Source organism: Zootoca vivipara, chromosome 6 (assembly GCF_965207765.1).
Source record: "Zootoca vivipara chromosome 6, rZooViv2.hap1.1, whole genome shotgun sequence".
In the NCBI taxonomy this organism is placed as follows: Eukaryota; Metazoa; Chordata; class Lepidosauria; order Squamata; family Lacertidae; genus Zootoca; species Zootoca vivipara.
The window spans coordinates 67,431,866-67,443,773 of NC_142589.1; the positions used below are offsets into that span (position 1 = coordinate 67,431,866).

Below are 11,908 nucleotides of genomic sequence, written 5' to 3' on the forward strand. Positions count from 1 at the left end.
CGTTTAGTCGTGTCCGACTCTTCGTGACCCCATGGACCAGAGCACGCCAGGCACTCCTGTCTTGCACTGCCTCCCGCAGTTTGGTCAAACTCATGTTCGTAGCTTCGAGAACACTGTCCAACCATCTCGTCCTCTGTCGTCCCCTTCTCCTAGTGCCCTCCATCTTTCCCAACATCAAGGTCTTTTCCAAAGATTCTTCTCTTCTCATGAGGTGGCCAAAGTATTGGAGCCTCAGCTTCACGATCTGTCCTTCCAGGAAGCACTCAGGGCTGATTTCCTGAGTGTTACTTCCAGATAAACGTGCACAGAACTGTAGCCTGAAGAGTCTCTCCTATCACTACATTCCTCCTTCAGCGAACTGGCCCGAAATAGCTTACACCAATGTTATGAAAAATGTACCCCAAAATGCGTTGCCTTTTAAGAAGGACAGACGTGGGTCGGAAGCTCCAAAATTTGCACTAAGTTCAGCTCCGCCGGGAAAATGACAGAGACCACACGATGCTGTCAGGAAAAACAAACTGATCCCTTTATTGCAGAATACAAAGCTACAGCTGTAGGGTCCCTGCCTCTGGAAAGAAGGAAGGAACCCCGGAAAATGGTAAAGTCCCCTTATATACCCTCCTGTCCCTGCATGGAAATCTCTGGACTGGGAGGGAGGGGGAGACAAGGGCGACGGGTGGGGGATCGGATTAGCTGGGTGCGGAGATGACTTTTCCTTTCAGATGGAGAGATGTAAATCGCTCTTCTCCTGTCGCTGATGGTGCTCCCTGTTGTTTGGCAGGAAGGGCAATCAGTCGAGATGGGTGCAGAGGTGGGGCAGTTCCTGGCGATTTCCGTGGGGTGGAAGTCCGCCCGGCAGGTGTTTTCCTCCAGGCCATGGAAGGGTGGGCTACGTTGAGGATGGCAATTTATTTGAATAAAGTTGTTCCAGCTAATCCCTCTATTGTCCGTGTGTCCTTGAATGGGTATAGGGTGGTAGTAGGGCAAGGTTCAGGTGGGTTGGGATCATACAGGGTTCATACAGAAAATATACCTGGAAAACATACCTAATACAGGGATTTCTAATTAAAAGGTAGCAGTCCTGACATATACAGTTCTAAGATATAAAACAGCAATTCTAATACAGAGAGATACTAGCAATTCTAATACAGAGGCAGCGGATAGAGATTTCATGGTAAGAGAACATATAATAGGCTGTATTATTAACTTGACCTGAAGGTGCTGCTGTGCAATGCCAGGTTGATGATGAATAAGACCACTGCCATTCACGACCTGATTGTGGATGGAGGATTTGACCTGGCATGTGTGACAGAGACCTGGTTGGATGAAGCCGATGGGCCCGTTCTTGGCGCTGCTTGTCCACCAGGTTTCTCTTATGCACAGCAACCCAGGCCATCTGGGCGGGGAGGGGGGGTTGCAGTGATTTTTAGGAAGTCATTAGTTTGCACCAGGCGTCCTATTGGTAAGACTGAGTTTTCTGAGTGCATGTTCTGGAAGTTGGGCAATAGGGGCAGTACAGGATTCCTTTTGGTGTACCGACCTCCCCGCTGCACCAAGGATTCCCTGCCCGAGCTGCTTCAGGTCGTGTCGGATGTGCTCCTGGAGACACCTAGCTTGGTTGTCTTAGGGGATTTTAACATCCATGCCGATACGACCTTACAAGGTGCCGCTCGGGACTTCGTGGAAAGCATGGCCACCATGGGGCTGTCCCTGAATAAGTCTGGCCCAACTCATAGCCGCGGACATGCCTTGGACTTGGTGTTTACCTCTATGGATGTTGGTGATCTGACATTAAGTAAAAGCGAAACAAAAGAAGTGCCATGGTCAGATCACTTTCTGGTGCAACTGGACTTCTCCACAACCCTTCCCCTCTGCAGGGAGGTGGGACCGATTCGGATGGTCCGCCCCCGCTACTTAATGGATCCAATTGGCTTCCAGAGAGTGGTAGGGGATGTTTTATCCCATGTCGATGGCCTTTCAGCTGATTCCCTGGTGGCCCGCTGGAATGCGGAGTTAACCAGCGCTATTGACTGTCTGGCTCCGAAGCGCCCTCTCAGATTGCATGGAGCCCGGACAGCCCCGTGGTTTTCCCCGGCGCTGAGGGCGATGAAACAGTCGTTGAGACGGCTAGAGCGCCGGTGGCGGAAAACTCATTTTGAATCAGACCGGACACGGGCTAGAGCTCAACTTCGAGCCTACCAAGTGGCAATGGCGACGGCGAAGAGGACCTTCTTCACCGTCTCCATCGCATCTGCAGAAAACAGCAGCAGGAGACTCTTCCAGGTGGTTCGCAATTTAGCGGAACCACCTGCTCCATCCGGGCCCAGTACGGGCCACATGATCTCCTGCAATGATTTTGCAAAGTTTTTTGCAGATAAAGTCGCTCAGATTCGGGAAGAGGTAGACTCCACCGTGGGAGCAGGGCCGGGGCGGGGGAGTGCTAGAGTCCTGTCTAGTCAAGTTTTGTGGGATCAATTTCAATCTGTTACCTCCGAGGATGTGGACAGGCTGCTTCGACGAGTGAAACCAACCACCTGTCTCCTTGATCCTTGCCCATCCTGGCTTATAAAAGCTAGCCGGGAAGGGCTGGGCGATGGGCTTCGCGGGTTGGTAAATGCTTCTCTCCATGAGGGAGCCTTCCCAGACCCGCTGAAAGAGGCGGTTATTAAACCGCTTCTTAAAAAACCATCTTTAGATCCGGCCAATATGGCCAACTATCGCCCAGTCTCAAATCTTCCATTCTTGGGCAAGGTGATTGAGCGAGTGGTTGCTGAACAACTTCAGGCATGCCTGGAAGAAGCGGACCATTTGGATCCCTTCCAGTCAGGATTCAGGCCTCATCATGGGACTGAAACTGCCTTGGTCGCACTGGTCGATGATCTCCGGCGGGCTAGGGACAAAGGTAAGAGCTGTTTCCTTGTTCTGCTGGATCTCTCAGCGGCTTTTGACACCATCGACCATAACATCCTTCTGGACCGTCTAGAGGGCTTGGGAGCTGGGGGCACTGTCATGCAGTGGTTCCGCTCCTTCCTCCTGGGCCGTGTTCAGAAAGTGGTGGTGGGGGATGAGTGTTCAGACCCCTGGGCTCTCACTTGTGGGGTGCCTCAGGGTTCTGTCCTCTCCCCCATGCTTTTTAACATCTATATGCAGCCGCTGGGAGAGATCATCAGGGGGTTTGGGCTGGGTGTCCATCAGTATGCTGATGATACCCAGCTCTACCTCTCTTTTAAATCAGAACCAGTGAAGGCGGTGAAGGTCCTGTGTGAGTGCTTGGAGGCGGTTGGAGGATGGATGGTGGCTAACAGATTGAGATTGAATCCTGACAAGACAGAAGTACTGTTTGTGGGGGACAGGAGGCGGGCGAGTGTGGAGGACTCCCTGGTCCTGAATGGGGTAACTGTGCCCCTGAAAGACCAGGTGCGCAGCCTGGGAGTCATCTTAGACTCACAGCTGTCCATGGAGGCACAGGTCAACTCTGTGTCCAGGGCAGCTGTTTATCAGCTCCATCTGGTACGCAGGCTGAGTCCCTACCTGCCCACTGACTGTCTCTCCAGAGTGGTGCATGCTCTAGTTATCTCTCGCTTGGACTACTGCAATGCGCTCTACGTGGGGCTACCTTTGAAGGTGACCCGGAAACTACAACTAATCCAGAATGCGGCAGCTAGACTGGTGACTGGGAGCGGCCGCCGAGACCACATAACACCGGTCCTGAAAGACCTACATTGGCTCCCAGTACGTTTCCGAGCACAATTCAAAGTGTTGGTGTTGACCTTTAAAGCCCTAAACGGCCTCGGTCCGGTATACCTGAAGGAGCGTCTCCACCTCCATCGTTCTGCCCGGACACTGAGGTCCAGCTCCGAGGGCCTTCTGGCGGTTCCCTCACTACGAGAAGCCAAGTTACAGGGAACCAGGCAGAGGGCCTTCTCGGTAGTGGCACCCACCCTGTGGAATGCCCTCCCACTAGAGGTCAAAGAGAACAACAATTACCAGACCTTTAGAAGGCATCTCAAGGCAGCCCTGTTTAGGGAAGCTTTTAATGTTTAATGGATTTTTGTATTTTAATGTTTGATGGATTTCTGTATTTTAGAATTTCTGTTTTGTTGGAAGCCGCCCAGAGTGGCTGGGGGAACCCGGCCAGATGGGCGGGGTATAAATAATAAATTATTATTATTATTATTATTATTATTATTATTATTATTACTTGAGTAGAAAAGTGTCACTTTGGATTTGGGCGGTTTCCCCCCCTCCTTCTTCTGGAAACATTGTTTTGTTCTGGGCGGAGGGGAGGTGGAGAGGGGAAATGTGTGAGTTTATGCTAACTGTTGTGCATATGCAGATCCTTAAGCCTTCCTTCAGGCAGGGTCGCGTCCTAGCGGGAGGGGTGGGGAGACAGGGAAGATGGCATTGAACAGGATTCTGGGTATTGCAGCTGTCAAATTCTGTCACCCCTCTCTGTTCATTAATAATGGTGTCCTGCAACCCCCCCCAAAATATGATTTTATAACAGTAACATGACAAAAAAAAAAACAAAAAACCCCAAGAAGCGAGCCTTTCAACCTGATGCCGAAAGTTCAGAATGTGAGCGTCCGTCGCCTTTCTTCCCCTCTAGTTTCATATCTGTTGGAAAATATCTGTTTCAAATCTGTTGGGAAAGATTGAGGGCACTAGGAGAAGGGAACGACAGAGGACGAGATGGTTGGACAGTGTTCTCGAAGCTACGAACATGAATTTGACCAAACTGCGGAGGCAGTGCAAGACAGGAGTGCCTGGCGTGCTATGGTCCATGGGGTCACGAAGAGTCGGACACGACTAAACGACTAAACGACAACAACAAGTTTCATATCTCTATGATTTCGCCTTCCTCCCTTTCCACTTCCGCATGACCTTCAGGGCGAAACATCGATTGGTCCGCTTTGTCTCGTTCCTTCGCCCTGATTGGCCTTTGCTTTATTTCCCCCTCATTTCCAGTTCCCAGGCAGGAAGGCGCGTCAGATTTTGCTGGGGCTGGTTTCACGCCCCTCGACAAGGTCAGACTTAAGATGGCTGCGGTGGGTTCCGTACTGAGGTACGGTTTTCGAGGAGCCCTGGCGTTGCCCCAGCAGCAGCGGGCATGGAGCTCTGGCGCCGACCAGGTACTGGGCTGGGGTGAGGTGGGCAGCGGAGGGCTTTGGGGCCGCAAAAGGCCTCGTCAGGCGCTGTTGGAAGAGGAAAGCGAATCTGGAGCCTGATCCTCCTTTGCTTCCCTTGTTTCCCCTCTTCCCTCCCTCAGCTGGGCGGGCTGGGCCAAGGTGCTGGGAAGGGCGGCGGCGGCGGCGGCAGCATCCGTGATGCTGGCGGGGCCTTTGGGAAGCGGGAAGCCGCCCTGGAGGAGCGCTATTTCAGGTACGTTGCCCCTTGCATGTCGACGTCTTCTTTCCTCCCTCTACCCCGGCTATCATATCTGCTGACTAAATGTACTAGTGGAAACGTCACGCCTATTTATGGGTCGTGCCTACGTAGTGGCTACTAAAAGACGGATCTGCAATTTATACTTGGATTTTTGGATATAGTTTTTGGGAGAGGAGGCGTTCCTAGGATTTGTTCAGCTCCCCTCTCTTTTGGCCTTGTGTGCCAAAATAAACTGGCGAATTGTTTTAGGTTAGTGGATTATTATTTTAGTGGATTGTGTTATTTACCTGAGTGTTTTGTGTTGATGTTTTTTGTGTGAATGCTTTGTTATAATGTTTTAAATACTGTATTGTTTAAAACTTACCATGTTTTTGCCACTTAAAATGCAGGACATACATTTGTTAAAAGAAATAACTGTCTCTTTCTTTCTTCCCTGCTTTTGGTGACTCGGTGGTGGAAGCAAACTAATGGCTTTTTTTTTTTACACTTTGCTTTATGTATTTTGAACTTTGCACAGAACTGCCATAGGCTCCAGTCCCTGAATTGTACAGACGTTTAACCCCATTGATCACATTTTTGCACACGCCTCCCCCGGATTGTGTGACCGAGCTACCTGCCCCCCCTCTATATTAAGAATAGCACTTCACTCATCTGATGCTGGATATAGATTATAAAAGCTTATACCACAATAAACAAATTTGGTTATTGTACTATTTTTTCCTTTTAGTTTTTGTTTGTTCTTTTCTTCTTAGAGTTAAATTGAAACATAAATCATGGTGGTTCACTTTCTCTTCTTCCCCTGCCCCAGCCTTTAAAAAGATGGGCAAGGAGGAAATGTGATTTGAGCAGAAAAACAGCAGAAGGGGGAAGATTGAGCCATTCTAATTTTTTTGTCTTCTCACAAAATTAATAATCATCTGTTCAGGGCTTTTATAACAGACAATTTATTGCAATATGTAGCTTGGCATGTGGCTGTAGTAGTTGCAAGCATCCTTAGAGGCCTACTTAACTCAGTGGAACTTGTTTAGAAGTAAATGTGGAAGGAATGCTTAGTCTGTTTATTCCATTGAAGATACTTAATGACAGGTAAGTTAACCAAAAGCCAGTGCAGTATACTGGTTATTGGACTAGGAAGACCCAGCACTATAATTTCTCAGCCTAGGGGGCAAGATTGTGATGGGAAAGACAACCATACATAGTGGCTTGAACTCCTTGAAGGAAAGGCAGAATATTAATGTAGTAATATTAAATATTACAGGAATCAAACTCCGTGGCAAACCTTGGAAAACAGCAGTTGCTTTTAATGGCTACCTTATGATTTGTTTTATGCCCTCTGAATGAACTGGATTTTTTTATTATATTGCTGTATCTGCTGACTGGGGTGTATGGGGTGTTAGAGGAGGGGTAGTACCTCTGGTGGGTGACACGCTGTGCTCCTTCTGGGGTAGGTTGTCCATCTTTGGTCCCCATCCTGCACTAAGTTATCTGTGGCTCCTATAAACTGTCAGCATGCGACAGCAGCCACGGCCCTGGAAACAGCGTCAACTGGCCAGCTAAACCAGGTGAGGGTAGCCGATGGGTCAAACCCTCAGTGGGTTAGTGACTTCCCCTGTATGTGAAAACAGGCTCTGGCAGATAGGGCATACGAGAGACGTTTAGACTCATCAGCAAGACCAAGAGGGAGGTTTTGTTGTCTGGGCAGCACAGGTTCTCCATACACACAGCCCAGGCTTCCGCCCTGGAGAAATCATGTTGGTGTTGCTTATGCAGTGCAATCCATTGTCTCTCAAGATAGACAGATGCCAACCAGAAATCTGCTGACTATGGGTGAAGGTGTGGAGTGGTGAGGCTGCACCTACAATTGTACACATCTAATAGCCTTGCTAAGGTTGCATGTTTGGATGGGGGATACACTGTACTGCCATATCTTTTGTGCATTGTCTTTAGCTGAAACTTGAATGATGAGCTGTGGTAGTCTGTACTATTAATTCATACCATACTATTGCAGGGAGAAAGGGAACGAACAGTTGGCAGAATTGAAAAAACATCATGAGGATGAAATATACCATCAGAAGAAAGAAATAGAGCGCCTGCAGAAGGAAATTGAACGTCATAAGTACAAGCTCAAGAAGCTTACTGGTGATGATTAAGTAAATTCAGGCCTTATTGGTGCGAGATGTATCTGGCATTGCTTTAAAAATGGTGTCTGCCGACATCCAAGGTCTTGCTCTTATCACAGTGTGAAATAAACTCATTCTCTTCCTGGCCAGTTTTTGTTTTTTTTACTATCAGCATATCTAGCCATAATTGTGTCTACTGAATCTCTCCACCCCCCGCCCCCCGGTGAGATGGCAGGGGGTTACATTGAAGATTGCTAGCAAAGTCTCACATTGAGGAGCAATTTGGGATGTAATGATTACATTACCAAACCATTTTTCTTACTGTTTTGTGCACTCTTTTCTTGTAATTGTTGGCAAATGTAACGTTCCTTTTCCCTCAGGGAGTAGTAATAACTAGTCACTTGCTACTACATCAGGAGTGGGAAACGTGCCTCTCCAGATGGTGTTGGACTTGAAACTCCCTTTACTTCCAGCCTGTGTGGCCAGAATGATGTGAGCTTACATCCAGCAACACAATCTGTGCCATAGAATGAATGTGGACTGTAAACACTAGTGAAATTATAGCTAAGACAAACCACTTTTATATCAGAATACAGTATTTCTCATCAAGCCCAAATAATTATTCCCAATAGAAGCATTTTGCCCAGTAAGCAGGGCCAGCATCAGAACCTGGCATCCTTGGACAGCTGCCTCAGAAGCCTGCTAGATGTCTGCTAAAGGCTCCCTTAAAAAAGAAGTTTTGCCTCAGAACCTATAATTTTTGGAGACTCAAAGAGCAGCATGGAGATGTTTGAAAAAGAATTTCAAAAACCCATGCTGCTCATTAAGTCCTAATAGTTGGGGCTTCAAAGTGCAGTGTCAGCTGCTTGATATTTTGGTGACTGCCCACCAGTGATCAGTAGCCAAGATGGGCATGGAACAAGCACAGGCAACACCAAATTGCTAAATTGAGTGTGAATAAACAACTGGAATAAATTCAATGAAATCAAAGAGAATGAAAAATCTGGACACATCCAAGTCAGAACAGATACAAACAGAAACCCTACAGAATTATATCAGCATGGCAAGTATGCCTACTGCGACGATCGTCCCACCGCTGCCACCAATTAAATGCGACGATCGTCCCACCGCTGCCACCAATTAAATGGCGACGAACCCGAGACGTTGTCACCAATTAATACGACAACCCCGGCGTTGTCACTAAACTTGAGATGATCCCACCTAATATGTGCGGATCCCACCAATGCGATGTGCCTCCCTTTTTATACCACTAGCAGAGTGTTGAAGGAAATTGTTTTTTTCACAAACAAGCCACCTATCCTTGTGCCCAAATAAACTGACTGTTTATTGTTTGGGGTCTGCTAGTAATCGAAGTGCAGTTCCAGTTCTCCCAATAACGTGGCGCCGTATCCCTTTTAACTCCCGGCAAGTGTATCAGGAACCACCTTGTGCTCACAGTAAGGATTCCCTTTTCCCTAAGGTTCACCTCCGCAGCCTGTTGCTACTTTGTGGCACCTTCTTCCTGGCACTTGTCTTCCCTGGGCTTGACCTTGAGGTTTTAAACTATTTTCCTGCTCCTCAGGTTAAGTTAACCTCTCTACAGTCACTACCCTTTTGAGTTAGGATACTTCACTGGAATAACAAGGCACATCCGTTTTTAATATAACATTTAAGAAAGCTTTATTAAACTAGACACTAGAGGACATGTAAAATGCGTAATGGTTTCATGCGTATAAGCTCTTAGATCATGTTCTTGGTTACAGATATCATTGGCTGAATAATATAGTTCTAATTAACTTCTCCAAAAACACTCTAATATCTCCTACCCACCCGCTCCCGCTCCCAAAACCCTTCTCAATTCTATCCACTCTAACCACTTATCAACTGAAATAACTGCTCCCCATTCCTTTTAAACTCATGGCAGTCCCGCCCCTTAGGAATGGAATGTGTCACTCAACAAGGAGGTTGGGGTTAACACTTTACACCCTGGGGTTCTATTGCCAGGCCGTGTTCAGAAAGTGGTGGTGGGGGATGAGTGTTCAGACCCCTGGGCTCTCACTTGTGGGGTGCCTCAGGGTTCTGTCCTCTCCCCCATGCTTTTTAACATCTATATGCAGCCGCTGGGAGAGATAATCAGGGGGTTTGGGCTGGGTGTCCATCAGTATGCTGATGATACCCAGCTCTACCTCTCTTTTAAATCAGAACCAGTGAAGGCGGTGAAGGTCCTGTGTGAGTGCCTGGAGGCGGTTGGAGGATGGATGGCGGCTAACAGATTGAGATTGAATCCTGACAAGACAGAAGTACTGTTTGTGGGGGACAGGAGGCGGGCGGGTGTGGAGGACTCCCTGGTCCTGAATGGGGTAACTGTGCCCCTGAAAGACCAGGTGCGCAGCCTGGGAGTCATCTTAGACTCACAGCTGTCCATGGGGGCACAGGTCAACTCTGTGTCCAAGGCAGCTGTTTATCAGCTCCATCTGGTACGCAGGCTGAGTCCCTACCTGCCCACTGACTGTCTCTCCAGAGTGGTGCATGCTCTAGTTATCTCTCGCTTGGACTACTGCAATGCGCTCTACGTGGGGCTACCTTTGAAGGTGACCCGGAAACTACAACTAATCCAGAATGCGGCAGCTAGACTGGTGACTGGGAGCGGCCGCCGAGACCACATAACACCGGTCCTGAAAGACCTACATTGGCTCCCAGTACGTTTCCGAGCACAATTCAAAGTGTTGGTGTTGACCTTTAAAGCCCTAAACGGCCTCGGTCCGGTATACCTGAAGGAGCGTCTCCACCTCCATCGTTCTGCCCGGACACTGAGGTCCAGCTCCGAGGGCCTTCTGGCGGTTCCCTCACTACGAGAAGCCAAGTTACAGGGAACCAGGCAGAGGGCCTTCTCGGTAGTGGCACCCACCCTGTGGAATGCCCTCCCACTAGAGGTCAAAGAGAACAACAATTACCAGACCTTTAGAAGGCATCTCAAGGCAGCCCTGTTTAGGGAAGCTTTTAATGTTTAATGGATTTCTGTATTTTAATGTTTGATGGATTTCTGTATTTTAGAATTTGTTTTGTTGGAAGCCGCCCAGAGTGGCTGGGGGAACCCGGCCAGATGGGCGGGGTATAAATAATAAATTATTATTATTATTATTATTATTATTCACCTACCAACCACATTTCAGACAGGATGTAATATAGCTTTATACAGTGCAAAGAAGGGAAGTGCTATGGTTTGCTGAAAGAGGGCATGCTTTGTATTCAAAGTTTCCAGGTTCAAACCTTGGCAATTCCAGATGGACCTGGGGAAAATACTTTCTGAAAGTCTAGTCCAGGGGTCCCCAAACTACGGCCCCCGGGCCGGATGCGGCCCAATCGGCCTTCCAATCCGGCCCGCGACGACCCCCGCCGCCCGCTGCCGCCGCCCGCTCTCACGGCGCGCGGCGCAGCGACAATCAAAAAAATCGGCAAAAAATCGCCGAAAATCCTTTGTGCGCATGCGTACAGGCCTCTCCCGACCCGGAAGAGGTCATTTCTGGTGCACTTCCGGGTCGGGGGAGGCCCATACGCATGCGCACAAGCGATTTTCGGCTATTTTTTCCGCCCGTGTGCGTGTGCGCATGCGCACGGGCGCGCACTCCCCCGCCCTCCGGCCCGCTGCGCGCGCACTCCCCTGCCGTCCGGCCCACCGCGCGGGCGGCGCGGCGGGCACCAGCCCGCCGCTCGGTAAGTCTGGGGACCCCTGGTCTAGTCAATGCATAGCAGATGATACTGAGCTAAATGAATCAATGGTCTGACTCGGTATAAGGCAGCTTGCTATATTTCTAAACACAAGTGTGCAACTAAGAATAACTTTGCCACCATTACGTTTGAAATGACAACCAAGCACCTTACTCTCAGCCTGCATGTACACCATGCATTTAAAGGACATTCAAAGTGTGGTCCAGTCTCTGAATCCTGGGAACTGTAGTTTGTTAAGGGTACTGGGAATTGTAGCTCTGTGAGGAGGTAAACTACAGTCCTCAGAATTCGTTTTTGTGGGAGACCATGCTTTAAATGTATTACGTGTACACAGCTAAAGTTGCATCTGTTGTGACATGCAGTTCAGGTGTGGTTTCCCTAATTAACGGAAACATTCCTTTAATTAAAAACGGCACTGGAGGAAGATGACAACCACAAAATGTAACGGGATATGTTCAAAATTAAATAAAAACCGATCATCAAGAAATATACAGTCAACAGGTTAAACACAAATAAAGCACATGCCTCTAGTCTTTACAAGAGTGTTTAAATGTTTAAAACTCAAAATAACTTCTAATACATTAGAATTACCGGTAAATAAGCAGTAATAGCACTAAGCATCCCACAATTGTTTATAATTTATGTTACACATAATATGTAATATAGTGTAA

The 11,908-nt window shown here is 48.3% G+C and overlaps 1 protein-coding gene across 1 annotated transcript; it reads left to right on the plus strand.

Annotated features, from left to right (window-relative positions):
• Positions 1-5,030: 5,030 nt before the first annotated feature.
• On the plus strand, positions 5,031-7,657 carry ATP5IF1 (ATP synthase inhibitory factor subunit 1). Its single transcript, XM_035120890.3, has 3 exons — positions 5,031-5,132; positions 5,270-5,382; positions 7,397-7,657. Exons 1-3 carry the CDS (start codon positions 5,040-5,042, stop codon positions 7,536-7,538), a joined length of 348 nt encoding a protein of 115 aa, XP_034976781.1. The 5' UTR covers positions 5,031-5,039; the 3' UTR covers positions 7,539-7,657.
• Positions 7,658-11,908: the final 4,251 nt, after the last annotated feature.

Bases quoted from the DNA above. Each gene is read 5' to 3' on its own strand.
- ATP5IF1 (XM_035120890.3), top strand. From the start codon at position 5,040: ATGGCTGCGGTGGGTTCCGTACTGAGGTACGGTTTTCGAGGAGCCCTG. The intron at 5,133-5,269 runs GTACTGGGCTGG...TCCCTCCCTCAG, and splicing joins GGAGCTCTGGCGCCGACCAG to CTGGGCGGGCTGGGCCAAGG. The intron at 5,383-7,396 runs GTACGTTGCCCC...ATACTATTGCAG, and splicing joins CTGGAGGAGCGCTATTTCAG to GGAGAAAGGGAACGAACAGT.